This window comes from Elephas maximus, chromosome 21 (assembly GCF_024166365.1).
Source record: "Elephas maximus indicus isolate mEleMax1 chromosome 21, mEleMax1 primary haplotype, whole genome shotgun sequence".
NCBI classification, from domain to species: domain Eukaryota; kingdom Metazoa; phylum Chordata; class Mammalia; order Proboscidea; family Elephantidae; genus Elephas; species Elephas maximus.
The window spans coordinates 8,549,793-8,576,089 of record NC_064839.1 but is presented as its reverse complement, the minus strand read 5'-3'; the positions used below and the strand labels follow the sequence as shown (position 1 = coordinate 8,576,089).

General features: G+C 39.7%; 1 protein-coding gene across 4 annotated transcripts in view; it reads left to right on the top strand.

Annotated features, from left to right (window-relative positions):
* The window catches only part of PHKB (phosphorylase kinase regulatory subunit beta), a 257,076-nt gene that overhangs the window by 195,668 nt on the left and 35,111 nt on the right, over positions 1 to 26,297 (top strand). For 3 of the 4 annotated variants that reach the window (XR_007514667.1, XM_049864304.1, XM_049864305.1), the window contains 12 exons: positions 1,401 to 1,456; positions 1,971 to 2,064; positions 4,684 to 4,767; positions 5,232 to 5,336; positions 6,458 to 6,540; positions 6,749 to 6,839; positions 14,351 to 14,412; positions 14,507 to 14,669; positions 16,558 to 16,639; positions 18,493 to 18,550; positions 20,730 to 20,820; positions 24,117 to 24,319. Coding sequence is in view for 3 of the 4 variants with exons in the window: in XM_049864304.1 (XP_049720261.1) it covers positions 1,401 to 1,456; positions 1,971 to 2,064; positions 4,684 to 4,767; positions 5,232 to 5,336; positions 6,458 to 6,540; positions 6,749 to 6,839; positions 14,351 to 14,412; positions 14,507 to 14,669; positions 16,558 to 16,639; positions 18,493 to 18,550; positions 20,730 to 20,820; positions 24,117 to 24,319 (1,172 nt within the window). In the remaining variant the exon portion in view is untranslated. Of the gene's footprint in view, positions 1 to 1,400; positions 1,457 to 1,970; positions 2,065 to 4,683; positions 4,768 to 5,231; positions 5,337 to 6,457; positions 6,541 to 6,748; positions 6,840 to 14,350; positions 14,413 to 14,506; positions 14,670 to 16,557; positions 16,640 to 18,492; positions 18,551 to 19,671; positions 19,763 to 20,729; positions 20,821 to 24,116; positions 24,320 to 26,297 lie in introns of all 4 variants that reach the window. The other variant, XM_049864306.1, reaches the window with a different exon arrangement.

The following is a 26,297-nucleotide window of genomic DNA, read 5'->3' as shown; positions in this document are numbered from 1 at the left end:
GCATCAGTGAGCTGCCTTGTTTATTGCTGTTGAAAAACCATCTGTATTCTAGTCGGTGTTTTCATTTGCTTTTTATTTAAGAATCTCATTATTGTCTTGAAGATTGTGGATAATGACCCATTCTGAGATTACTCCTCCCTTTAACTAAGTAAATACTAGATTTCATCTGAGAAAAATAAGCCTTATCTTTTTCATTTGTTGTTAGAAATTGATGAAACTCAGTAGTTTTTTCTCATCCGTTTGAGACGCATTAAAGTGTAAGCTCTTTATCAAATAAAAAATAGACTTTGTAACATTTTTAATGTGTATTTATTTTTGTTGGGTTGTTACATTGTATTTTTCTTATATATTCATTTAAACCACACAGAGCTCTGCCTGAAATGGCATTTTCATGATGATTCTGGGAACCTTCCCTTTGTATGATATTTATTGCTGATGTATATGTATCCTGGTATTTTTTTGCTTTCCATCATACATAAATTCTAGTGGCATATTGAATACCATGGAGAGGAACTGACATGGTAAATCAAATGTTTTATAGCATAGTATTGGGAATGTTGGATTCATTACTGTAAAGAAGTTATTTTTGATCAGTATTTTCAGAGCCTTCTAATACTGTAATTTATTGATGCCTTTTAATCTCTATTAAGTATATATATATACCAACTCAAAATTGGGTTCATTTTAACAATATGTGATATATGTTGTAGTAGTGAATCTTTTCCACACAAAAAGGAGTAGGAAATATCCAACACTATCTTTGATTTAAAAAAAAAAAAATTTTTTTTTTTTTTTTTAATCTTTGATTAGAACTATTGAGCCCAACAGCTTGTATTTAACGAGCATGGTGTTAATTACATAGTCAACTGGGTAGTTCATTCAGCATCACAGGAATCCTATATTAGAATGAAGCTATTATGACGTGTAAGGTAGCAAAGGAAAATCAGCAAACAAGGAAAGGAATAACCTTATATATGGTCAAGATGTCAAAGGACCAATTTTAACTCACATTTTTTTTTTTTTTTTTTTTACAGAGAGTACATAAATTGGGTTTTTATTTTTAGTTCCTCCTCTTCCCTTCAGAGGTAAATGATGGAAAATGACTTTCAGTCTCCAAACTGCTCTTACGCATCATTCAAAATAGCTGACAGGCTAGCCCTCTGGTAGCAGTGAGATTTATGGCTTTCCACTCCTTGGTGTTCCATTACTCTGTCTACACCATCAAATTGATTAGTAGGCAGTAGAGAGTAAGGAAAGAAAGGCAGCTGCTTAGACTCAGCTGGTATCCATCATTTTAATGAACTGCTTAGGGATGGTTAATATTGTCCTTGATTCTCATTGTAACCGATGATGACCAGATCTTTTTAAATGTTCCCCTCTCCCTTATTCTTTTATTACAGGGCCCACTGGAAAATGATTTGGTAGTTCATGTAGCACTTGTAGCAGAAAGCCAACGGTATGAAATCCAGATGGGTGGTGTGTTCTTTTGGGGGGGGCGGGGGGGAGAAGGAATGATTGCTTTATGCTTACAACATTGAGTATGGTAGCAGGGTTTAACTTCACAGATTCCTTGAGAGGGTTTGAAGGATGACATTAATGTCATTTTAACTGCCAGCAAAGCATCTCTTTCTTTTAAAAATAGTTCTAGTTGATGCGACTCTTAAAATGACCAGTACCAGTGTTGCCTAGAGTATGATTTTGAGAAATTAGTGCAAACAGATTACCAGGATTCCAGCATCAGTGCTTATCTTTCCTGCCGTCCCTCCCACCTCAGAACACCCACATGATGTTTTATGGGGAATCCAAGAGGGCCTTTGGATTCCAGTGCAGATGGTACATTGCTGACATTAACAGCTAACAGCATACCCCAGGTTACGCATGGTCTCTGCCTTATCCTCATCCGTCGTCATTTCCTGAACTATAAATGCATTGTCTGAAAATGTCTCTCTTTTTTCCCCTGTGTGCTTCAGCCTTCAAGTTTTTCTCAACACGTATGGTATTCAGACTCAAACTCCTCTACAGGTGGAACCTATTCAGATTTGGCCTCAACAGGAGCTTGTGAGAGTAAGTGACTTTGCCTCTCGGCTTTCTCTTTGGGGAGGTACTAGAGCACGATGATTGGACTCAGCTTACGGGCAAATCACATGGTTAAAATCCGGTTCTGAGATGGGATCATTAAGCTGAAAGCCTTTCTAATTAGGTTAAGAAGCCCCCTTTATGGGGCATTGTTACTAAACACAACTGCACTGTGTGTGTGTGGGGGGGGGGGGACATTATATTCATTTGCTAGTCATGAGTAGGTCCCATTGATTCCTGCTCTTTGTTAAAGCCTATAACTAACCTGGACTGAGCACTGAAATATCAAAGTAGGCTTAATTTTAGTAGACATGTGTAAAATTATCCTTTACATTTTGATCTGATTTTTTTCCCTTTTATTTCCTGTTAAAAAAATCCTCTCATAACTAAATAATTTTTGGTAATTCCTACTTCCGTTTGTCTCTTGCCTGAAGTAATTACTACTCCTTTGCCTTGCTGGGTCTCAGAGTAATGATAAAGTAACTTCTGAGTTTACGTTTAATGCAGTTATATATCCCTTCGGGATAGGATTAAAAGGTGACCTTTGAGCTTCTGTATACACTGTTTTGCAGATGGATTCACAAGTGTGTGTGTTTAGGACTATTGCTGCTCATTAAGGACAGGAAATTGTTGACTCCGACTAGTTATTCATGAACTACCATTTTTATTTGGAAGTTGGTAAAAAAAAAAAAAAAAAAAATACAGGAAAAACACACTAGCATTTGGCAGAAGTGTTTATAATAGTGTCTCTCAAGTGATCCATGTCAAGTTGATCAAGTTGATATAAGTGGCTGTGGCCAAAGTTTCAATGCTACAGGAGAATGAAAACTTAGAGGTATACATTCCATGAGAGAATGCAGGGCCCCATAGCTGCTGCCCAGCCATCTGGACCTTACCTGTAAGTGACCCAGGCCATCAGCTGGGTGTCAAGTCACCAAGGCACCAGCCCTTCGAGAATCCTTAAACTTCCTCTAACAAATTTAGAGTCTTTTCTTCCACTTATAGATAAGACTGGAAATGCAGGGACCTCTAGAGTATGTAACACTTTAAAATCACCCCAAGATGTGATTTCTTATGGTGGAGTTGTTTAGGAGAGAGTAAATGAAACCGAAAGGGATCTCAGGATCTATAAGCAGGGGAAGGAGGCAGCCTGGAAGGGGAGCAAAGGAAGCCAGAATCTAAGATGCTCACACTTACCATTCAGGTGCAGGCTGTTTCTGATGATACACTTTTATGGTCTCCAACTGAAAGCTCCAGAGAAAAGTAACAAAGGTTATTCTTTGATAAACATACCTTCAAAGCAAATAAACCTGGATCTGGTTTTTTTTTGTTTGTTTTTGTTTCCAGTTTTCATTTATATTAGCAGGTACTTTTTTTTTGCTGTTTTTGGTGGTAGGTGAGTGTATACTCTACCAGACAACATGCAGTCAAGATCAGAAAGGCCAACATGGCAGGCAGATGACCTGAATGTGGCATTTCACTTACTCACTTGTCAGTGAACACCTGCCATGTGCAAAGCTCTGTGTGTGGCCCTCAGATAAAAAGAATGTGTCTCTCTTCTCAGAGACTCTGAGTCTAGTGGTATGACAAGAAAAATGTTAATTACAATTCACTTTGACAAGGGCTATAGTAGGTGTTAGTACAAAGAACTGTGGAATCTCAGAGGAGGTAGGAACATTCCGTTGCAAAGTGAGGTAAATACTTAACATTTTATGTGACTTCTTATTATATATGACTAATTTTATATAGATTATATAGTATGTAACCCTTTTATGTAATGTACACAATATGGATATATGTATATAACGGGTAAATAGTTATTTATCTATTTTTTACAGTGTGTAACCCTGTCTGTGCTTTAGGTGTTTGATGAGGATTACACAACCAGTAACCCCCTTCAGCATATACCACAGAGAGTCACTGTTGCCTCGGGGGCTGTTACTGGACCGATTACTTTTAACATATGCCTTGAATTTTTCATAAAGTTCATGTAATCAGAAAAATCAATGAAGACTTTTTTTATTTTGATAGGAAATATGCAGAGGTGGAAATCTACAAAGGGCTATATGGGCCTGCTTTTTAAAATTTTGAAATAGCCATATTTTTTATTATAGAGAAACATTTGTCTTTTGTGTGATCTTTTATGAATCAGACAGAAAAACTAAACCCAATTGCCATCGAGTCAGTTCCAACTCATAGGGACGGACCCTATAGGACAGAGTAGAACTGCCTCGCAGGGTTTCCAGGGAGTGACTGTTGGATTCAAACTGCCGACCTTTTGGTTAGCAGCCAAGCTTTTAACCACTGTGCCACCAGGGCTCCTTGTAAATTGCACATTGATGACAATGTAAGAACAGTTTCAAATTCCAGAATGCTTTCAGCGAATCAGCAGTAGTTTTGCTTTTCGTTCAGTGAATCAGCAGTAGTTTTGCTTTTGAATTTCTTAGTGCCCCAAAATCTGGCTTGTTTTCCTACCAGTCTAATTAATAAGGTTTTCCTGGCCTTTTTTTTCTCTGGAAAGATCAGAAATTAATAGGGGAAGAAGGGGGCAAAAAGGATAAGCATAGATTCTTACCTAACTCTGATTTACAAACCTGTGTCTCACAGGCTTACTTCCACCTGGGTGTCAATGAAAAGCTGGGACTCTCCGGAAGGCCAGACAGGCCCATCGGCTGCCTCGGTACATCAAAGGTGCAGCATCATTCAGGTTACAGTACCTGACACTGAAGTGGTGTTTGATCTGCCATGCATCCATTCTCATATTTCATTGTGTACTTGGATTAGTTATCTAAATTACTACTTTCTACAAGTAAATCTTATTATTTGTTTTGCATCCTATCATGGAAGTCATCTAGGAATAAATAAGCATCTAGCTGCTATATTATTTCTAAATTTTTAAAATACCTGACCGTGACAATGTTTACTCAAGCACAGGCATTTCCGATCATATTAGACATGGACTGCTTTCAATTTATGAGCCTACTGATTCAGTCAAGAAAATTTTAAATTTCTTAGTGCTATGTGGATTTCACAAGCTATTTTATTCGCTTATTCAGAATTAAACGTCAGTTCTAATTTTTATTAGGACTTATGCTACTTCATCTATGTCTTTGGAATGTTTTATATTTTCTTTTTTAAAAAATTATGCCTTACAGATTTATCGAATTCTGGGAAAGACTGTGGTTTGTTACCCCATCATCTTTGACCTAAGTGATTTCTACATGTCTCAAGATGTTTTACTGCTAATAGATGACATAAAGGTAGCTTCTGAGCACTGTTTTATTGAAATGGGATGACTTCGTGTCCACTGATTTTATCATGTTATTAAATTGCATGCTCCTGGGTATGTACCATACTAAAGTTTACACAGTGTAAAATACAAATGTAAAACAACACCTGTGTGGCTTTGGAAAGTCAAATTACTTACAGCATTAGAATAATAACAGATGGGCAATGTCTTATAAGGTTGTATGGCTTTACTTGTTATGCCTTCCCACAAATGGAATAAGATGATAAAGCTTGTAAAAGCAGAGGGGGAACTATTTTGTGACTCATGTTCGTACAACAGCAGTTTATCTCCATTTGAGCAGAAGTTAACAAGATAATTTTGGTTATGAAGAATGTCCAGTAAAAGCTCAGCTAACTCTTAGCTCCCAGTGAGCTAAATCCCTTCTCCTCCCTTTTCCACTTGCAGAGCAGAGAAGCTTAGAATCATGATTCAGATCAGAGTCTGGAGCCAGGCTGCACTGGTTCACATCTGGACTCCACCACTGTGTGATCTTGGGCAAGATCATATAACTTCTACATAACTTCGTTGGCCTGTTTTCTACTCTGTAAACTTGGATGATAATAGGGCTAATTGTGAGGATTACATGAATTAATATATGAAAAGCACTCAGAACAATGCCCAGCACATGGTTAAGTGTTATGGAAGCATGATGGTGATGATAGAAATTCAGTCAAATAAAGAGCTCCTCCACATTTCTGATGGTCAGTCTAGATTCAGTCTAACCTCTTCTGCTTGCTCTGATATAAATCCACATTCACATGGAGTGAAAATTAATCTTTTGGATGATAACCCTGGCACCATTTTCCCCCCGGACCATTCTTGAACTGTATTTATTAGAACATGTGTGGTTATTTTTAAGAACAAAGTTTGAAGTCAGAATGGTTTCCAGCTTAATGTGTGTGCACCTGAACAGCCCGTTAGAGCATTTCTGTCCCCAAGTGGTGTACTTTATCCAAGGTCCAGTCGTGAACATGTCTTGATATATGAGGTTTTTTTTTTTTTTTTTTTGGCTCTTTGCCGCTAATGGTCGGGCATCCTGATTAGCTCAGATGGTGTGCCTGTACACCCTGTCTCATTCTTGTGTTTTGACAGAATGCACTGCAGTTCATTAAACAGTACTGGAAAATGCATGGACGTCCGCTTTTCCTTGTTCTCATCCGGGAAGACAATATCAGGTAGGTCAACGAAAGAGGGCAGTGCACACGGCTCACCACCATTTACACAGTGAACCTTGTAAGAGCAGAGTCTTGAATTCCTTTGTATCCCTCTTAGTGTGTGGCAGAGTGCTTTGCATATGTATGGGGCCCTTAGTCAATATTAGATGATTAATTTCTCATTCCAGTGTTAATATACATATTTTGTTTATCTGTTTGTGTTTTTTAGAGGTAGCCGGTTCAACCCCATATTAGATATGCTGGCAGCCTTTAAGAAGGGAATGGTCGGAGGAGTCAAGGTTCATGTTGATCGTCTGCAGGTAGCCTTCTGAATTCGATTGTGTTTCTGTTTTCTGGACGATTAATCCACAGATGCAGCTATGCTTCTTAACCTATGTTCTATTTAAGGTTTTTCTCTTAAGGTTTTAGTCTGCTCCTATCCTCGTGTCCTTGTTGTCACCATTTGAGTCTAAGTTCTCATAACCTGATGCCTGAACAATTGCAGAGCTTTCCTAACCAAAATTTTAAACTTTAGTAGCTCATCTCTAACCTCATTTTTGCATTTGCAGAAGCTGTGGTCCAGAGTGATTAAGTGACCTGCTGTATAATCTTGGATTTGTAGGGCAAGTCGGCTGACTCCTGGTTGAGTGCCCTTTTCCCTACTCCACAGTAACATCCAGCCTGGGGATACTCCTTGTTCCAGTGTGAACCTGACAGCATTGTCTTCACAGCTCCTAAATGACAGAAGCCCGCTGTGGTTCTCGATTAGCATCACAGCCTCCCTGACTATGAATACCTCCTCCTAAACACTTTTGTGCTTCAGCCAGTATGAATTTATTATTGTGTTCTCATGAATTCATTATTGTGTTCTCATGAATTCATTATTGTGTTCCGAGCTCTTTGGGACTTCCACCCCTCTGCCTACTCCATTCCCTCTACCTGGAATATCCTTCCTTCTTTGAAGGCTTCTGGGCTTTGGAGTCTTACCAAACTTCAGGGCCCAGCTCTGCTAAATCACCCAGGCAAGAAATGACACTTCTCTTGTTTAACATCCATTTGTGACCTTTAGCTTAAACAACTCAGAATGTGGTCCATCATGGACTTATCTGTCATATTTCCTATAAAAAATTGAACTCATCCCACAGGGTCTTTTACGTAGTAGATACTCAGTATTGAGGAGGAAAAAGGAAAATTTATAAAGAGGACTGACAAAGAGGCTAATGTTTATACACACTGACTGGTGCTTGATTGACTTTCGTCTAGTTCTTCATCTTTTCTCCCTTATTTTCCATTGCTTTGTCTTTTTGAGATGCCTCTTAGGGCAGTTTTTATATGTTTATCTTGCAGGTTTTCTATTGTCTTTCATCTTGACCATCATGGTTTAATTTTCCTTTTTTATAGCCCCCTGTTCTTATTTTGTGGATGCAATATTTTGTCTTATTTCTCTCACGATATTAACTAGTGGATTTTTGAAAAAGTTTTCTCCCCTCTACTTATCTCTTTCAGATTTTTCTTTTTTCTGTTTGCTTTTAGACTCAGTCTTTTATGTTGGAGGCATTTGCTAGATGTGGTGATTTTTAGCTGTTCATTCATTTTGGAGCCCTGGCAGTACAGTAAAGAGCTCTGCTGCTAACTAAAAGGCCACCAGTTCAGATCCACCAGCCCATTCTTAGAAACCCTAGGGGGCAGTTCTACTCTGTCCTATAGGGTCACTATGAGTTGGTATTGACTCGAGGACAAAGGGTCAATGAGTTTATTCATTTTTAAGAGTGAAGGACTTAAAAGTTTATTGAAAGTTGAGTGTTTGGGGATAAAGCTGCTTGTGTTGTATAATTCACTCATAAGGTGAGGGTCTTTTTGTTGGGAACAAACATTTTTCAGGTGCCAATATCTGGAGGGTCTTTTCCTCGGGGCTCTTCAGTTTCCCCAGAAAATAAACATCTGGCCTCCTGCCAGAAGGACATGCACTTTGTTTCCTGGTCCTGAGTGCAGGGTGTGGGAAGGGAGTTAGGGGCTCCACTGTGCAGTAAACAGCTTTTCACTGAATCCACCATGTAATCTTTATGTGTCCTGTTCTCTAGTCTTCCTTAGACCATTGAATCCAAAGTCTTTCACCAGAGAATAAACCTCTTGTCTCCCTAAAGATAGAGAGATGGAAACAGATGGTAACTTCTAGCTCTTCAGGGAAGAGGGAGGAACTTCTGGATCTAATCACTGTTCATGTAAAGAGTCAATCAATCTACTGATTGTAGCCTCCCTCCCCTCTGCCCCCCAGCAGTCACTGGGCCTGAGGGTCCTGAGCCTCTCCATTTCCGGAGGGACCTTGCTCCCCTAGATCAAAATTTCTTTGCTAAGTCAGTTACTCCATCTACTTTTGTTATTTCAAAATGTTTAAAATATCCCATTCACTGATGTTTCCTCTCTAGTTGTCTTTCTCCCTGTGGGTTTATACCTTAAATATTTTTCTTCTGTCATTTTAGTGGTATTTCATGAAAGACAGGCCTTAAATATATGTGATTATCGTGTTAACCAGAAGTCTAGTTCTGTTTTTATACTGAAATGTCCCTCCCCACTCCCAGACCCTACCTAGATATTTTTCTAACCTTTCTATGAAACATACGGACTTATATGGAGAAAACCAACCAAACAAAAATGAATGGTTTTGATGAGAGCTATAAGATTTGAGTCAATGCTAGGCTGTACCATATTCTTGGTTGAGGAGACTGAATAGTATAACGATGTTAGTTCCTTATAGATTAATGCATTGGTTTATTAAAATCACAATCATAATTTCAATGGGTATCTGAGCTGAGGTTTTGACAGTCTCATACGGCTGAGGGGACAAAAATTGGAGTTCAGGGCTGGCCAAGGAGGAGGAATTCTGGAGTAAAAGCAAAGCAGATATAGCTCAGGACTCACAAAGAGTAGAAAATAATATCATCCAGTGCCTCAATGTGTTTCCACAATGATTTGTATACAAAGGAGAGAACCCAACAAATGAGAACGAAGGAGAAACACAGACAATAGAAATAGACCCCCATTTGATCCAGCAGTCTATTATCTGGATCAAATGCGGTCTATTTAAAATAACTAGGTTCAACATGTTTAAGAAATTAGATGGCAAGATTGATAATTTTATCAGAGACTTTGAAACTATAAAAAAAAATAAAATAGAAATTATAGAAATGAAAAATACAATCACTGAAATAACAAACTCAGTGAAGCTGTGGTACTTGTTTAGTATAATTGATGGCAACATATATGTAAATCAGAAAAAGACCCAACAGACACGTAAGAAGTAAAAATAATATTTGATCAAGGAAGCTGAATGAACTAATGGGTAATATGTAGATTATTTAGCAAATAGTTTGGGAAAAATTGATGAAGTTGAGCCTTAACGGCACACACCAAAATGTATTTCAGATGAATTAAATCTTTTAATGTAAAAAGGAAAGCCATAAAAAAATTCATTATAATTTTTAAAAGAAATCAGAATACTTTCAGGCTTCCATTTCTGGTTTATAATGATAAGCTGTTAGTTTCAGCCTTCAGATGTTGACAAATTTTTATTTCAGTGCCGAATATGAGTTTAAAAATAATTTTACTTCGCTTTAAAATTTGATATCCTGCCTCGTTTTGCAAAGTTTCCATTTCATTTGAGGAATCAGAGACGAATCATAAAGACAACACAAAGGGTGATGAGACTGCTCTCAAGGCAAAAATTAGAGATTCTCATTTGCTTTAGTTCCCCCCCCCCCCCCCCCCCCCCAGTGTCAGGTGCTGCATAAAGCTGGAAAGAGATCCTTTTTCTCTTTCATCATCTGTGAAATCAGGAAACTCTTCACTCATATACCCTTATGCACACACGCTCAAGTTGGACAGGACCTGGAGACAACTGCTTCTAATCCTCTCATCTCACAAACAGGGAGCCTGGAGCCTTTGGTGGGCGTGTGACTATCTACAACCCCGGGGCTAGCTATTGCAGAGAAGGAACGAGAACTCATGGCTTCACATCCTGGTTCAGTGCTTTTTAAACCTTAGCCCCTGGGCTTCATCACTGTCCTTTCCGACAGCTGAAGTTAATGTCCACTTCACTCCCATCTCATTTTTCCATTGTTAGATGGGCCTCAACAGTTAGAAGAGAGAGGGTTCAGTAGTTGTATTATTCGTGATTCAAAGAGTGCTGTGTTTTGGATTTCTTTTTATGTAAATGGGATCTTAACATTGGTGTTCTTACTTGTCTTCTCTCTAATGTAGTAACCGAACATGGCAGCCACATGCACCTCTTGGATTTTACTTCAGTGCCTTTCTACATTTCCTTGGCCCATGACCCTCAGCACTGGGCCTCAGCATATTCTCCCAGCTTCATAGCCCAGGGTATCTCTCCATGGAGTTCATTCCCAGCCATGTTTTCTATTTCCCACGTATACTGGATACTTGCAAGATCCCTGTATTTAAGTGGAGTTTTTTGTTTTGTTTTTCCCCTTATGTATTCTGTATTCTGGAGTTGCCTTTTTCTTTTTCCTTCAATCTTAAAAAAATAACCAAGCCAGTTACCACCAAGTCAATTCTGACTCATGGTAACCTCATGCGTGTCAAAGTAGAACTGTGCTCCATAGTGTTTTCAATGGCTGTAAACTTTTGGAAGTAGGTCACTAGGCCTTTTTTCTCATTCTTTAACTTTATGCCTTAGCTCCAGTGTGATTTCTTAGGTGAAGCCTCCAGGACTGGAATTTAATTTCTCTTTCCAGAGTGCTTCTGTGGCATTTTGCTTGAATCTCAGCCTTAGCTCTTATTTCATTTTCTGGGTAGCTGATTGCTTGTTAAGGCTTTTCTCTGTGGACTGTAAGTGCTTTCAGGCCAAGCTTCACTCGTTTCTGCATTTCCAGAGTACTCTGCCCATCAGTCTTCACTCTGTAGGATAAATATAAATACTGGTCCATTGATTCAACAAGCATTTTGAGTTCCCTCTCTAGGCACTGGAGATATAGTGATTAATAAGATATACAGAGTCTCGGACCCCATGGGACTTAAATTCTAGTGGGGGAGCCAAACAATAAACAAAGTCAGTGGGGTGGAGGGTGACAGGAAGGAGTATATTCTTAGGTCGAGTGGGACTGGTGGGATATAATTGTCTTAGAGGTAGGATACCTTTTGAATATTGCGTTTAATACATATATAACAATATTAAATTATTTACTTATCATCAGAACTCAGATATTAATACCTAGCAAATAGATCATAAGCTAGTGTTTTCTATAAAGCTAATTTAGAAGCCTTGGCAACCAGCTTTTTTTTTTTTTTTGACAAAAGCTCTAGGGACTATTAATGGAATTTCAAATTTGCCCACTAACTTAGACTAAACATTTACTTTATAGGCTGAATTATAATGTAAGGGTAAGCTAGTAAAAATGGGAAATATTAAATCAAAATTATCTCTCACGATTTCTGTATTAGCTGTCAGCTTTGAGAATTGAGTAATACTTGACTCTTCACTTTCCTTCATATGCCACATTACAATCTGTTATCAAATCCTCTTGTCTTTACCTTCAGGTTGTATCCAGAACTTAACCACTTCCCATCACCTTCACCACTACAGTCCTGGTCCAAACCACCATCATCTCTTACATGGGTTTTAGCGATGGTTCCCTAAACTCCTACCTGCCGTGGTAGAGTTAGCCTTCTCCTACCCTGGTGGAGCAGTGGTTAGGAGCAACAGCTGCTAACCAAAAGGTTGGCAGTTTGAATCCACCAGGCACTCCTCAGAATCCCTATGGAGCAGTTCTACTTTGTCCTGCAGGGTCTCTAAGAGTTGGAATCAGCTCAACGGCAATGGGTTTTTGGTTTTTTTACTTGGTCATAAGGCAGTCAGATTGTCTCACATGTCATAAGCCTCCAATGACTTCCTGTCTCACACAAGGTGAAAGTCAGAGTCCTTCAAATGGTTTATGTGGCTGTCCATAGTCTGGCCTCATCTCTACCCTCATCTCCAACCACTCTTCCCTGTCTACTCCACTGCAAACACACTGGCCTCCTTTCTACTCCTAAAACACACCAAGCATGGTCCTGCCTCAGAACCTTCACACTTGCTGTTCCCTGAACCCTGGACGCTCTTCCCTCAATCTGTATTGTTGACCACAATCCTTCCTTCAGGCTCTGCTCACACTGTGTCAAACGGCAAACCTGCCTCCTCCTCCTACTCCACACTCCAGCACTCCCCATCTAATGTTTTATATATATATTTTTTATTTGCTTATGATCTTCCCCCCGCCCCCAACCCTACACACACACCTGTAAAGTCAGTTTCAAGAAGGCAAGGATTTTATGTATTTTATAGTTTTTGTACCTGTGGATCACAACAGTCAACCACAGCTGTTCATGGCGCAGGGTTGCATGACTGGGCACTATCTTCATTTCGTTGTGCATGGGGTCTCCATGAGTTGGGGGCCAACTGGATGGCAGCTAACAACATCAACATATCCTCAGTACCTAGCATGGTGCTGGCACACAGTGCAAGTTCAGTAAGTGTCTGTCTGACAGATTGATTAAAGAGTAAGATGTGTCGATGTGAGCCTGCGTCTTAGGACGTGTCACTCAGTGGACATTTACTGGGCTTAGCACTGCTTGCTGCCCAAGACACATAACCCTGCCCTCAGGGAGCTCACGTCCTAGAGTTACCTGACTGTGGCTGGACCATATAAAAATGTGCAGCTCAGGTACACATTTGACCTCCCTCATATAAACTCTACACGGAGGCTTTCATATGTGTTCTGGTAATATGCTCACCCTACTGTATGTAGTGGGTATTTGTTGATGATGCGCTTTGTGAGTTTCTGACAGCTCTGGGTAGTTAGCCAACAAGTGCAGCATTCCTTTCTGCCACATTGCTTCACGTCTGTAACACGCAGTGAGCAAAAGGAGGACATAATAGATACACAGTTTTGATTGAACAGTTGCCTTATTTTTAAATAATAATTCAGGGCTTGATTTTTATGCAGGATGTTTCTCAGTTTTCCCTGACAGCTCATCAGATAATTAGAAGTGACAGACAATGCTGAAAATCACTGTAGGTTATCATTTATTTGTACTCTTCCCCATGAACCACTGACAAACAAAAACTGTGTTTGAGTTTGGCCTCATTTAGTTTGCTCAAGCTATGATCAGCAACTAATGGAAACTAAAATAACTAAATATGGGTTGCCAGAATACAGAGAAGCACCAGGCTGGATTATCAACACTTCCATGATCCTGAAGAATGAAACCTTGGCAATATCCCATCACTGTATGGCCCTGGAATATACTGCAGCTGTGGAATCCAGGTTGCAGGTTCACACTGCCTCTTCCCAGAAACAATTTAAGTATTTCATGGTATTTTTCTTTAATTTCAAAGTAATATTTTTAACATTTTAACAGGTAGTACTCTGAATTATTTTAATTCCAGCCTAAAGATAAATGCCCACAATTCTAAAAACAGAATGAAAAGACAGTTCATCTCTTGTCTGGTACTTCCCTTTTATTATGACTCATGAACCTGTAGTTGATGTGTATGTTCTGTGTGTGAAGGAGCCCTGGTGGTGCAGTGGTTAAGCACTCGGCTGCTAACCGAAGGGTCAGCGGTTCAAACCCACCAGTTGCTCCATGGAAGAAAGATGTGTCAGAATCGACTTGAAGGCAGCTGGTTTGGTTTGCTTGTTACGTAAGAGTTGTGTATGTTTTTTAAGTGACCTTTATTTTTGAAGTATTACATCCTTCCAGAAAAGTATTCTCAAATCATAACATGGCTCGCTGAATTTAAGAGTTGTGCGTCTTTCTTTTCTCAATTGCGTTTCAGACGCTAATATCTGGAGCTGTAGTAGAGCAACTGGACTTCCTACGGATCTGTGACACAGAAGAGTGAGTAGCTCTGAGTTATCTAATTCGTACCTTTTTCAGATAGAATTAGAAGTCTGCAACCTTTTTCTCTCTTTCTTTTTTTTTAAATTTCCAGACTTCCAGAATTTAAGAGTTTTGAAGAGCTAGAACTTCCCAAGCATTCAAAAGTCAAAAGACAAAGCAGCACCTCCAGTTCTCCTGAACTGGAGCAGCAGCCGGATGTCACCATTACCGAATGGAGAAACAAGCCCACCCACGAGATTCTGCAGAAACTGAATGTGAGGGAGATTCAGTTCCCAGGTGGCCCTGAGTGAGATTGGCAGAGTGGGGACATTTGTGGTCTTTTTGTCCTCTTAGAGAAGGTAGCAGTTAGCCTGGAGGTAGATGGGTGGCCTGTCTGCTCCACGGGCAGTGATGAGAAATGTTCCCATTCCGAGCGTTAGCATGGATGCAGAAGGGCAGGGGGATGAGGAATGGGGTTGTCTTGGATATAAGGGTATTGCATGGGCCATGTAGTAGTGTCTTTGGGCTGCCATAACAAAGTGCCACAAACTGGGGGGCTCAAAACAGCAGAAATGTATTCCTTCACGGTCTGGAGGCTACCTAAGTCTAAAACCACAATGTCAGCAGGGCCATGCTGTCTCTGAAGGCTCTAGGGGAGAATTCCTCCTCGTCTCTTCTTAGCTTCTGGTGGTTTGCCAGCAGTCCTTAGCATCACTCCAGTCTGCCTCCATCTTCACATGGCTGTTGTCTCCTGGGTCTCTGTGTCTCTTCTCTACTTATAAGGACACCGTTGTAGTGGGTTAGGCACACCTACTCCAGTGTGACCTCATGTTAACATGATCGCATATGGAAAAACCTTATTTTCAAGTAAGGTCACATTGACAGGTACTGGGGGTTAGGACTCCAACATATCTGGAGGGAGGAAAAACAACAAAAAAACCAAACCCGTTGCTGTCAATTCCAACTCATAATGACTCTATAGGACAGAAGAGAACTGTCCCTTAGGGTTTCCAAGGAGTGCCTGGTGAATTCAAACTGCTGACCTTTTGGTTAGTAGTTGTAGCTCTTAACCACTATGCCACTAGGGTTTCCTAGTGGGAGGGAGGAGGGTACAATTCAGTCCATAACAGGCCATGGGATCTCCCAATTTCCCTTTCTGTGTCCTTTCTCCTTTTCCCAGCCCTGATCCTATCACTTGCCCCATTGTTTAGGTCTAATGGTTGCTTTAGGTCTCTCCTGAAGAAAGCAATTCTATGACCTCATGCATGTGAATATGATAAACCTGCCGCTCTCGAGTTGATTCCGCCCCATAGCAACCCTATAGGACAGAGTAGAACTGCTCCATAGAGTTTCCAAGGAGTGCCTAGTGGATTTGAACTGCATCCTTATATGATATATGATATCCTTATATGATAGCAAGTTAATATTTGCCTTTCCTAAGATTATTTACATTTTAAAAGAGGAAGGGTGGGGGAAGTATGTAGTCCTTATCCAAGAAGGTTGGGAATAGGGTATAGTCCTTATCCAAGGAAATGAAATTCTAATGGTAGAACTATAAACACTGTGACATACTGCTGGACACAGATTGAAGCATATAGGCTCAATATGTATCCTGCCAGACATCATCAGTCCTTGTTATTGATCAGTGTTATGTAGATTCATAAAAGCATGAATAAGATAAACATAAAGCACATAGCAAAATACCCTAAAATATAATAAACGCTCTCTACATGTCTCCTCCACTCATTCATCACTTCACAACAGGTTGCGAGCAACATGGCCTTCCCATTTACGAGTAAGTAAAATCAACAAGGGAGTGGTTAAATCACCTAACGAAGTCACTCAGAGTATGGCAGAGTCAGGAGTAATGTTAAACACAACATACTTTCTGCCTGTTGCTTATCTTGTTTCCTGGGAAATTTGATTATTAAACCCTGCTGCCCCAGCAAGCCAGCCTGTCTACCCTCTGTCTGCAAGATATCTAATTAAATAATTGTATAATGTCGTCTTGTGCTTGCTAGTATATCTGGGACATTTTATCTTTCCTAAATTTCGTTTCAGAATATTTCCCGTCTGCATCATATGGTTTTGTGATGAGTTGTCCCCTAGGGTAACTCACATACCCATTTCTTTCCAGTTACTCATGGTGGTTTGTATTTTCAGGACTGCAGTTGTCTGGCTAGCCAAGCCATCCTGCTGGGTATACTGCTCAAAAGAGAAGGTCCCAACTTTATCACAAAGGAAGGTAAGACCACGTGTCCTGGAGAACATTGTAAATAACAGGATCTCTCTGTTCTTGAATATATATCAAATATGCATAATGAATATCTACTGAAATGTTATAAGTTAGTTCCTTCTCCAGTGTTAAACAGAAGATGTTCATTTCTACCCCCTAGAGTGAAATAGGCTGTTCAGTGTATGAACTAAATTGCATTCACATATTGATGCTTGATTGCGGCTCTGATTGAATGGTGTTGGAGCCTGCTTTCTGCCTGTGACTGTTAACCCTGATGGCTCCATAGTTGTTTATTGACAGCCTGTTTCTAGTTGTATTTCCTATAATTTTTCTAGAATGATTCTGAATTGTTATGTCTATAAAAATTAGCCTCCCAAGGCCTGCAGCAGCCATTTGGATAGATCATGGTATTTAATGGGATTTTTTTCTAAAGATGGCTAATCAAAATAAATCATTTCTTATCATGTCTCTGTCCACCCTGCATTAAGGGTGAAGCCCAGTTATCCCTGAAATCCACAGCCTTGTATGTTGAGTCACTACTGTAAGAAATCCTTGCATTTTATATCCTGGTCTGCTTCTGGCATTTTATAATACAGAAAAATTTAGAATACACTTCAAGAACTCAGTGTCTAGCTACTAGAAGTTTTTGGCTCACTGGAAAGTCCTCTGCCTGGAGAAGTATGTTTACTTGGTTAGAACTGGAAATAGCAGTGTAATTAATAAGATTTATAGTTCTGGTGGTGAACTAAGTATGTTTGTTTGTTCAGATGAGGTCTACTTAATTTTTGCCTCATTGCAGCTACGGGATAGCCTTCTCAACTGGTATACATGTGAACTGAACAGTCTTAAATGTCTTGGCTGGTTAAAGGCAGAAAAGCTTGAAGCAGATTTCACACAGCATCTCTCACGTTTCTAACTAGTCTTGAAACTATAAGCATAATCCCAGTTATAGGGGAGACATTCTTTCAAATTTGAACTTTAGCTAAAACAAAAGAATGTTTTAAAATCAAACATTTCATTGGAAACCTAGAAATCTGAAGTGTTATTTTCGTAATGCTTTTTGTGTAGTTTATAATGAAAATGTTGAGGAAAAACTTATTAAAACAATTTTTATAAATTTAGGAATCATTCGTATTTTACTTGGCTATTTGAAAGACTTTAAATTTTTTTTAATTTGTACAACATGCTATCATGGAGATCATAAGTATCTTGAATCTGAATATATTTTTATTCAATTGGTTATAAGGCTGTAAATATCAGTTCAGGGTAAAACATTATAGATCATTGTTCTTTACCCTTGTTTCCTTTTGAGTGTCACGTGGTTGATTTACTGACAACACCAGTCATGAGGTCAGATCACGTGTAAACTGCAGCCAAAGAATGAAGTCCACTGGTGTCTTTTGAGCTCTAGTGCACGTCATAATGATCATAGCCTCGTGGACACGCCAGGAGTCTCTGTTTTGTTCAGCAAATGAATAATTGTATATATTCAGAGTTGACAGTATTTGTTCAAGTTGTTGATCATTTTACTGTATTCTCATTTTTTATTTCCTGCAGTAAATTAACTTATTTTTATTTGTTTAAAACTTAGATTGCATAGTAACTGAGGGAACAACTGAATTTCAAGAAATAAAGTACTCACCAAAATCAGACTAAGACTAGATATTAACAGGTGCTGGGGCTTTCACGCTTTATGTATTTGGACTATGTGTTTAAGTAGTTCAGAACGTTAGTGGGTAGACATGTTAACTCTAGTAGAACAAAATGAAAATTCAAGAGTGATTTTTTTTTTAAAGGAGAATAAATGTAATGCATTTAATTAAAAGCTTTCTTCAACAAAGACTCTGTTATCCAATGTCTAGGTACCGTTTCTGATTGCATTGAGAGAATCTATAGAAGAGCTGGGAGCAAAAAGCTTTGGTTCGTATTGGTGTCCTTGTCATTATGTTTTATTTTTGTGTCTTCATATTCAGTAGCCTCACAATAATGGACCAGTCTTGAAGATGATTATTTTTTACTTTTGAGCTCCAAGGTTACAGCACTGTGACTCTGCCATTTTTCTAAGGCTCTGCCTACATTCATTGGAGCATGGCTCTTCCAGGATATTAAAAAAATTTTAAAAAGTGGCAGTAAAGACCTCCATAGGGATAGAACCTGGAGAGTGTTCACTGGGGTATACGCTTAATGAATGTTTCCTACCCTGCAGCTACTCTGTCCCAGCAATGTGCTTTAGATTCTAGTTTGTATTCAAGAAACCCGTTCCATCATCAGAGAAGTCCATGAAAAGAGACCATTTAATCATATGTAAGAATAACATGCTTATAAGGTGGTTCTCTCATCTCTGACTGTGAGTGAGTCCCAATGATTGTAGTTGCTTCATGAAAACTAACTCATTCTGCAGAGGTAGTCTCTTCCCAGGGATTTAAAGAAAATAGGTAAGTCGAGATAAAAATTGTTTAAATTCGCGATGGAATAAGTATGTCTAGATGCATGGTACTCTGTGTTTTGAAGTGATTCTAATAATTTTACTAGCAGAATCTAACAAATTTTGAAAATATGAGTTTAATTTCTTTAAATTATTCATTATTGTCTAATTTTGAAAGAATCCTGAAGCAGTGTCGTAAGAAACTCCCTAAACCTCAGTGAGCCCCAGGTTTCTGATCTGTACCGTAAGGGGACTAGACAAAACAGTCTTGTGGTAGTATTTCAACTCTATGTTTTAATAGATACAGCATTCCTACACAGAAGAAATAAGGTAATGGTCTGTGGTTACATCTCTCAATTTTTCACTGTAAATATTCTCCACACAGGAATGCATGCAGGCCAATGTTTTGTAAGGCAGTAAGTTTCAAATGTGGTCTACAGACCGATTTTTGGCTAAGCAAAAAATAAATTCTCGCTTTATATATATTATTTCCATGTCAGATAACTCATTAACTAGCAGACATTTAGAATGCTGACTGTTACGTCTCAAAGAACAAACTCCCAGAAGTTTTATTTACTGTATTTTCCCTTTTGTGACTTTCTACTGACACACCCAGGTTGGCGGTACGCTACGGGGCTGCATTTACCCAGAAATTTTCTTCCTCTATAGCCCCACACATTACTACTTTTCTGGTACATGGGAAACAGGTAACATGCACAGAATTTGGAAACTCAAGCTGCTTGACACGTGTGGTCTTATGTGCATTCTGAGGGTTAAACCTGTCTTTTGACCTTAAAGTGTGTGGGTGAAAGCTTCTCTAGAAATAGATAGGAAGTGTTTGTTTCACTAACCGTATCAGTATTGACTTACTTGTCTGTTAGTTCATTCTATGTTGAGATCAAGGAATATAAATGTTTTTTGTAGGTCAGCTTCTGTAAATGTCCTGAAATACAAGAAGATCGCAGCCAATTTTAAACTACATCTTTAGCATATTTTCTCCATCTAGAAGTTCCACATGAATTTTTACTTTTGAGGAAAAAAATTAAAAATGTCTTATGTATTGCATGTGCAGTGCTTAAAAAAATGTCTTCTGTCTACATGCCAAAGACTTTCTCAGAGATGTAAAAATAACAGTGTGAATTCATTCTCCCAATACTCTGGCTTTATCAGGAAGAACACTACTGGTATTTCATTGTAGCATTGCATAAATTCATTACTAAGTGAGTCCCCCAATCCAGGGATTTGGTCATCTAGACACAAAAAATAAATATCGTTTAATGTGGCTCTAGGGATAGGTGACACATACCAGTGACAGACTTAATAATGAACTCATTAATGCAGAATCAGAATATCCACTTAACTCCGCCCCCAGCTCCCAGATGAGGACTAATTAGGCTCCTTTCTCTTTGTTTTTAAATTAATAATGGCACGAAGGATGCTTTTTGGCACAGCCTGGTGGCAGAGGTTGAGAGCGAGGGATTTCTCACTGATTCCGGATGGCCCACAGTCTGAGAAATTTAAGCTGTTTCTCCCAGCTGTCTTGGGCTCAGAATTCCTTCCAAATAGCTATATGAGGACCCAACCATGGAAATTTTTCAGACTTCCCGGTCAGGGGCCCAATGCAGCATCTTTCAGATTTGTGAACATCTGCCCTGCTCTCTTCTTTGCCCCCAGGTCGGTTGTGCGCCGTGCAGCAAGCCTTTTAAGTAAAGTAGTGGACAGCCTGGCCCCATCCATTACTAATGTTTTAGTGCAGGGCAAACAGGTAAGTGTCTGCTCTTCAGACTCTCACTCGGGAGTAGCTACCAAGGTTTCTGGGCAGGACCCTTGTTTTTCAATCTGGCAAACCAGTGTCGCAGGCCTTTCACAACCAGGTAAACAATGGCTCAGGCATTTCTACCAAGGTTCCTTTCCCAAGCAAAATCTAACCTTAAAAAGACGCACACTTAATAAGTAGGCTATGCCCTTTTCTTGCTGCACCTTAGAGCTGAGTTTTCAACTCCTGTGTTAGCTTGAGGTCATTGTAGGCGTTGTTGTAGAAAATGGAAGAAACAGTCCCACTGAAGTATTGTAGACAGGCTTAGGATAGGTGGAGCCAAGACAGGTGAATAGCCAAGGATACATTTTCCCTCCCACTCAGTGTGAGATTCTCTTCTTTAGAAATGCGTTGGTCTCCAGGCAGAGCCAGGGTCTGCAGGCCAGAGCTGCTCCCAGAGCCTTCCCTCTCTCAGCCCTCTCTTTCTCCAGCTTCACTGAGGCTGTCCCCCCCACCCGCCAGGGCCAGCTCCATCACCTCCTCCTCACCAGCCATCTCCAGTGAGTGGGCCCCTCTCTCCTCTGAGTTTTCCTAACAGGTCATTGACACTTTTCACAATCAGCCCTGGATCCCAGGTCACTTGAATGTGTGTCTCTCACCCACCCATGGTAGGCTGTGAGCCCTGGAAGGTCAGGGTCCGGGCCTGCCTAGCTTGTGTCCTGATTGCCCACGATGGAGCCTGCATGGAGAAGGCACTTGGTTAATGTCAGCTGAACGGAACCCATGCATGTGGGTGTGCTTTATGGGGTGTGGCTGCTCATTTTCCATTTTATGTTGCATAAGCTCTAATTACCTGCATAGAATGGTTAGAATGAAACCTGTCTGCCTTCCTTCTCCTCTTTGGGAATATGTGTGCTTTATTGTGTTTTTCTGACAGTTAACCTAGGAATATAGTAAGCTTTAATAATAAAAAGTATTTTAACCCTCTTTAGTGGAATCAACCCACTGCTCGAATTTCAGGGCTCTTAATTCGTTAAAATGGGAATTATTTCTTCCAGATACCCAGCTTTCAGAATGTTAGAATAGTAAGCTATTCATTTTTTTGTATAATATTTAATGATAATGAAAAACTAATTGAACTAATAAAGAACTCCTGAGAAAAAGTCATTTTTCATATGTTATTTTCTTTGTTTTCTCCAAATTATTAAGAGGTAGGCATTTCATCCACTTTTGTCAGCTAAACAGGCCAAGATACAAGAAGTAACTTATTCGGTGCCTTTTCTCACTGGAGTCCTCACCTCCAGCTTCATAGTCATGTGTTTTTGCCCTGAGCCTAGCAGTCTCTGAAAGTAAGCAGTCTTTGGGAAGCTATTTTTCCTTGGATTTTAGTCCCTGTAGTATATCTGAAGGATCCCTGGTGGGTGGCACAGTGGTTAAGAGCTCCAGCTGCTAACCAAAATGTCAGCAGTTCAAATCCACCAGCCACTTCTTGGAAGCCCTGTAGGGCAGTTCTACTCTGTCCTGTAGGGTTGCTATGAGTCAAAATCAACTCAATGGCAACAGGTTGGTTTATCTGAAAATATACTTAAGTCTACTATACGTGAGCAATTATAAGGTTTTGGAGATCCTTAAGATCACTGGCACCTGACCCTTGGTGAGGAGTGGCTTAGGGTTGGTCACGTCCAGTCTACTATAGTATCTAGAGGGGATCTTGCAGCCTGCGATCCCAGGATGGTGCTCCCTGTATTTCGGAAGCCTCAGAGCTGTCCTGAGGCTGTGACTGGATCATTGCCCATCAGACTACTATGTCTGTCAGGGAAGTTGTCACTTACAGAGCTGGGCAAGACTGAGGCCAACAGCTCAGCTTCATACCCAGCTGCATGAAGGCCATCACTGATGCATCTTACCCTTTTGTAAGAAAGGGACAAGAACGCAGCCTTCAGAGTTTGCATTAACTCAGTTATGAAATGCCAGCCTGAAAACCGAAGTGACATTGTTACTACAGAGCACTTTCAGATCACCTCAAGCTCTCAGGGATGAAATAGTGGGTTAGTCATCATTGCCTCCAGAGGGGTGATGCGCCTTCTGTTTATTTCTTCTTTACATGCTGACAATTTAATGGAAGTAATTGCACTTGGACTAACTGTTGGCACCACCTGTGACGTGATATATATATATATATGATATATATATATCATCATGGAAAACCCTGGTGGTGTAGTGGTTAAGAGGTATGGCTGCTAACCAAAATGTCGGCAGTTCGAATCCACCAGGTGCTCCTTGGAAACTCTATGGGGCAGTTCTATTCTGTCCTGTAGGGTCACAATGAGTTGGAATCGACTCGAGGGCAACGGGTTTGGTTTTTTTGTTTGTGATATGATACCCCAGCAGTGCTCAGTTTTCTCTGCAGATCACAAAATTGGGGTAAAAGACCACATTTTTTGCACTCTTCCCTCATCTCAGAAAACCCAAGTGCCTTTAGTTATGCATTCTTTTTCTTGCCTCTGTAACAGTGCACTGCACACAGAAGAGAGAGGGAGAGGTGATGAGGAGGAAGGAGGGGCTGCAGACTCCTCCGCGAGGCGGAGTGCCCAGGGCAGAGGAGAGAGAACCACCAGAGTATTCCCTTTGCCAGATTCACCCACGCTCTCTGCTCTGAGCTTTCTTTACCATTTCCCTCTGTACTTTCTCCTTTCCCAGGCCTGTGGGCAGCTCCCTTTATCCTCCTCCACAGGTGAAAGATAATCAGCAAGTATTTTACCACTCACTATTTTTAGGTGCCTAGCTCTACACCAGGAAACGCAGGAGCTATACAGGTAGTATATGACCCAGCGCCTGCCTTTGCAAAGGTTACGATGTGGTTAACGAAAAGTTTCGTATGCGAAACTATAAAAGAAAAGTAAAATGCGTTTCTCAAATACTAAAGTGTGTAGTAATTGTGAGCGGTAAAGTAAAACTATTCCATGTATTTTGGTTTCTCTGGGCGGCTTCTAGTTCTGAAGTCATTCAGAACAATTTTAATAGTTATTTATATTCCTTCCCTGCTTTTATCCACTAACCTCCAGTCGCCTAACTGGGACTCTCACCTGCCCTTAAATTTTAGACTAGACTGTGAACCCTCCTGAACTCCCATGGGAGTCATGCTTTGAAAGCCCGTTTGATAAATGGCAGGAACAGTTATTCTACCTAATTCCCTAGCCGTGTAGAGTAATTTCAGCCTGCCAGTCATCCTGAGCCTTGAATTTTTTTTTCTTTTATTTTTTAGTAGCGAGGAGATTTTTACAATAAAATTCTGCCACTTATAGGTAACTCTGGGTGCCTTTGGGCATGAAGAAGAGGTTATCTCTAATCCTTTGTCTCCAAGAGTGATTAAGAACATCATCTATTTTAAGTGTAACACCCATGATGAGAGGGAAGCAGTCATCCAGCAAGAACTGGTCATCCATATTGGCTGGATCATCTCCAATAACCCCGAGTTATTCAGCGGCATGCTGAAAATACGAATTGGGTGAGTAAAGTACTTTTCATTAGCATAAAGAGAATTGTTCAAGTTGCCCTCTAACAGACTTGGTCGCTCTTGGGTTAAGTGCTGCCTCAGATCATGTGGGTGTTTAGGAAAGTGCCTTTCTCCCCTAAGCCATTGAGGTAACACCTGATGGTAGCCTAAAAGAATCCTCATGAATGTGTAACTCCCAACTTAGGCATAGTGAAGTAACTTTGTGCTCTGGTAAAACCAAACTCCAGGGATTTAAACAGCTGTGTCATGTAAAACAGTAATACTTGTAAAGATTTCTGTAAATAAAATTGGATAAGCCATAAGAGAGCAATGACTCTCTGTAAAACGTGGGTGTCAAGAGGACACACCCTAATAAGAATTTGGTCCATTTAAGAATATTCTACATTGGTTTTCTGCCAAACTCTTTTTTAGTCATTAAAATCATAAGTGTTTTGTTTGGAGAAGAAATTGAAAGTAAGGATCTGATGATCTTAAATATTCTTAATCAAGAATTTTGTGAGACAGTGCGGTATAGGGAAACTTTACAATGCTCTGGCACCCAACAGAACTGAGTTCAAGTATTGACTGTCATTTATCATCTGGGCAACCTTGGTCAGTCACTGAACCTTTCTAGCCTCACTTTAATACCAACCTCATTGTTTTATGTATAAGTAAAATGAGATGTGTTTAAAATTCCTACCATAACCTGATAAAGTATAAATGATTCTTCTGTTTTTTTTTTTTTAATATCTGATTGCACAAGTAGAATGTGAATATGTGCTAATTGTAAAGGAGTCAAACAATACCCGAACAAATAGAGTACCCTTTCAGACTCTGTGGGGTGTATGGTTGCCCCTCACTTTTTCCAGCTCTCAAGTTTTTTGGACCTCTACTTTTCTTGCTGAGAGTATTTGCTGCCCTCCAATGGGGGCTTGCATAGTAGTGAAAGGTGAAAGAAATGCTCGTTGAAGCAAAATAGCTGGAGTAGAAGGCTTAAATGTGAGGTAGTGCATCCAGGAAGTATGATGGGTAAAACTTTTATCTCTTTTGGCTTTTGTACAGCTAGATAAGCCTTGTAAGCATATTTATGGCTTCCTCTTTTTTTTTTTTATGTGATAGAGGGCCATGGTGGATTTGTGTGTGTGTGTGTGTGTGTGTGAGAGAGAGAGAGAGAGAGATACTTGGAAAGCCAGAGGTACCCAACATACCCCAATGAAAGGTGCCCCACAATACATTCAGCCATCCAGGTCCTGTAGGACAGACAGTGCCCATGGATTATGGTGCACAAGAACCCCCAAGTTCCGTGGTAACCATGTATTCCCACATAATATTTCTCAAAATTCGTATTTAAAAAACCCATTGCCATCAAGTCCATTCTGACTCATAGTGACCCTATAGGACAGAGTAGAACTGCCCTATAGGGTTTCCAAGAAGCAGCAGGTGGATTCGAACTGCTGACCTTTTGGTTAGCAGCTGAGCTCTTAACCACTGTGCCACCAGGGCTTCAAAACTCATATTACCAACCGAAAATTTAACATACTCCATGACTCAGCATGCTTCCATTAATGAAAACATATGGTATAAAAAAAAAAAAAATTGAAAGCAGAAAATAATTGGGTCTTGAAAGGGTAGCCTAACACAGGACCAATATTGGGGGTATTCCTCAAGTGTTTGAAAAGAATACATATTCCATGTTTGTTGGTTAGAAATATATGTATATGTATGTGAGTGTAAGTAAGTATATATATAGCTTGCTAACTGAATAATTGTAATTAGTAATATTACATTAATTAGTAATATTAATTTTAATATCTTTACTGTTAATTTTAATATCTTTATTATTTCTGTTTTACTTGATCCTTGATTGCTAATAAAAATCCTAAAAGTTTTTTCATTACAATTGTGAGTTTATTTCTCCTTGAATTTTTATCAGCTTGCGAACAACCGCCTCTTGATCTATGTAAAAGTTTCTCATGAGCACAATTAAGTG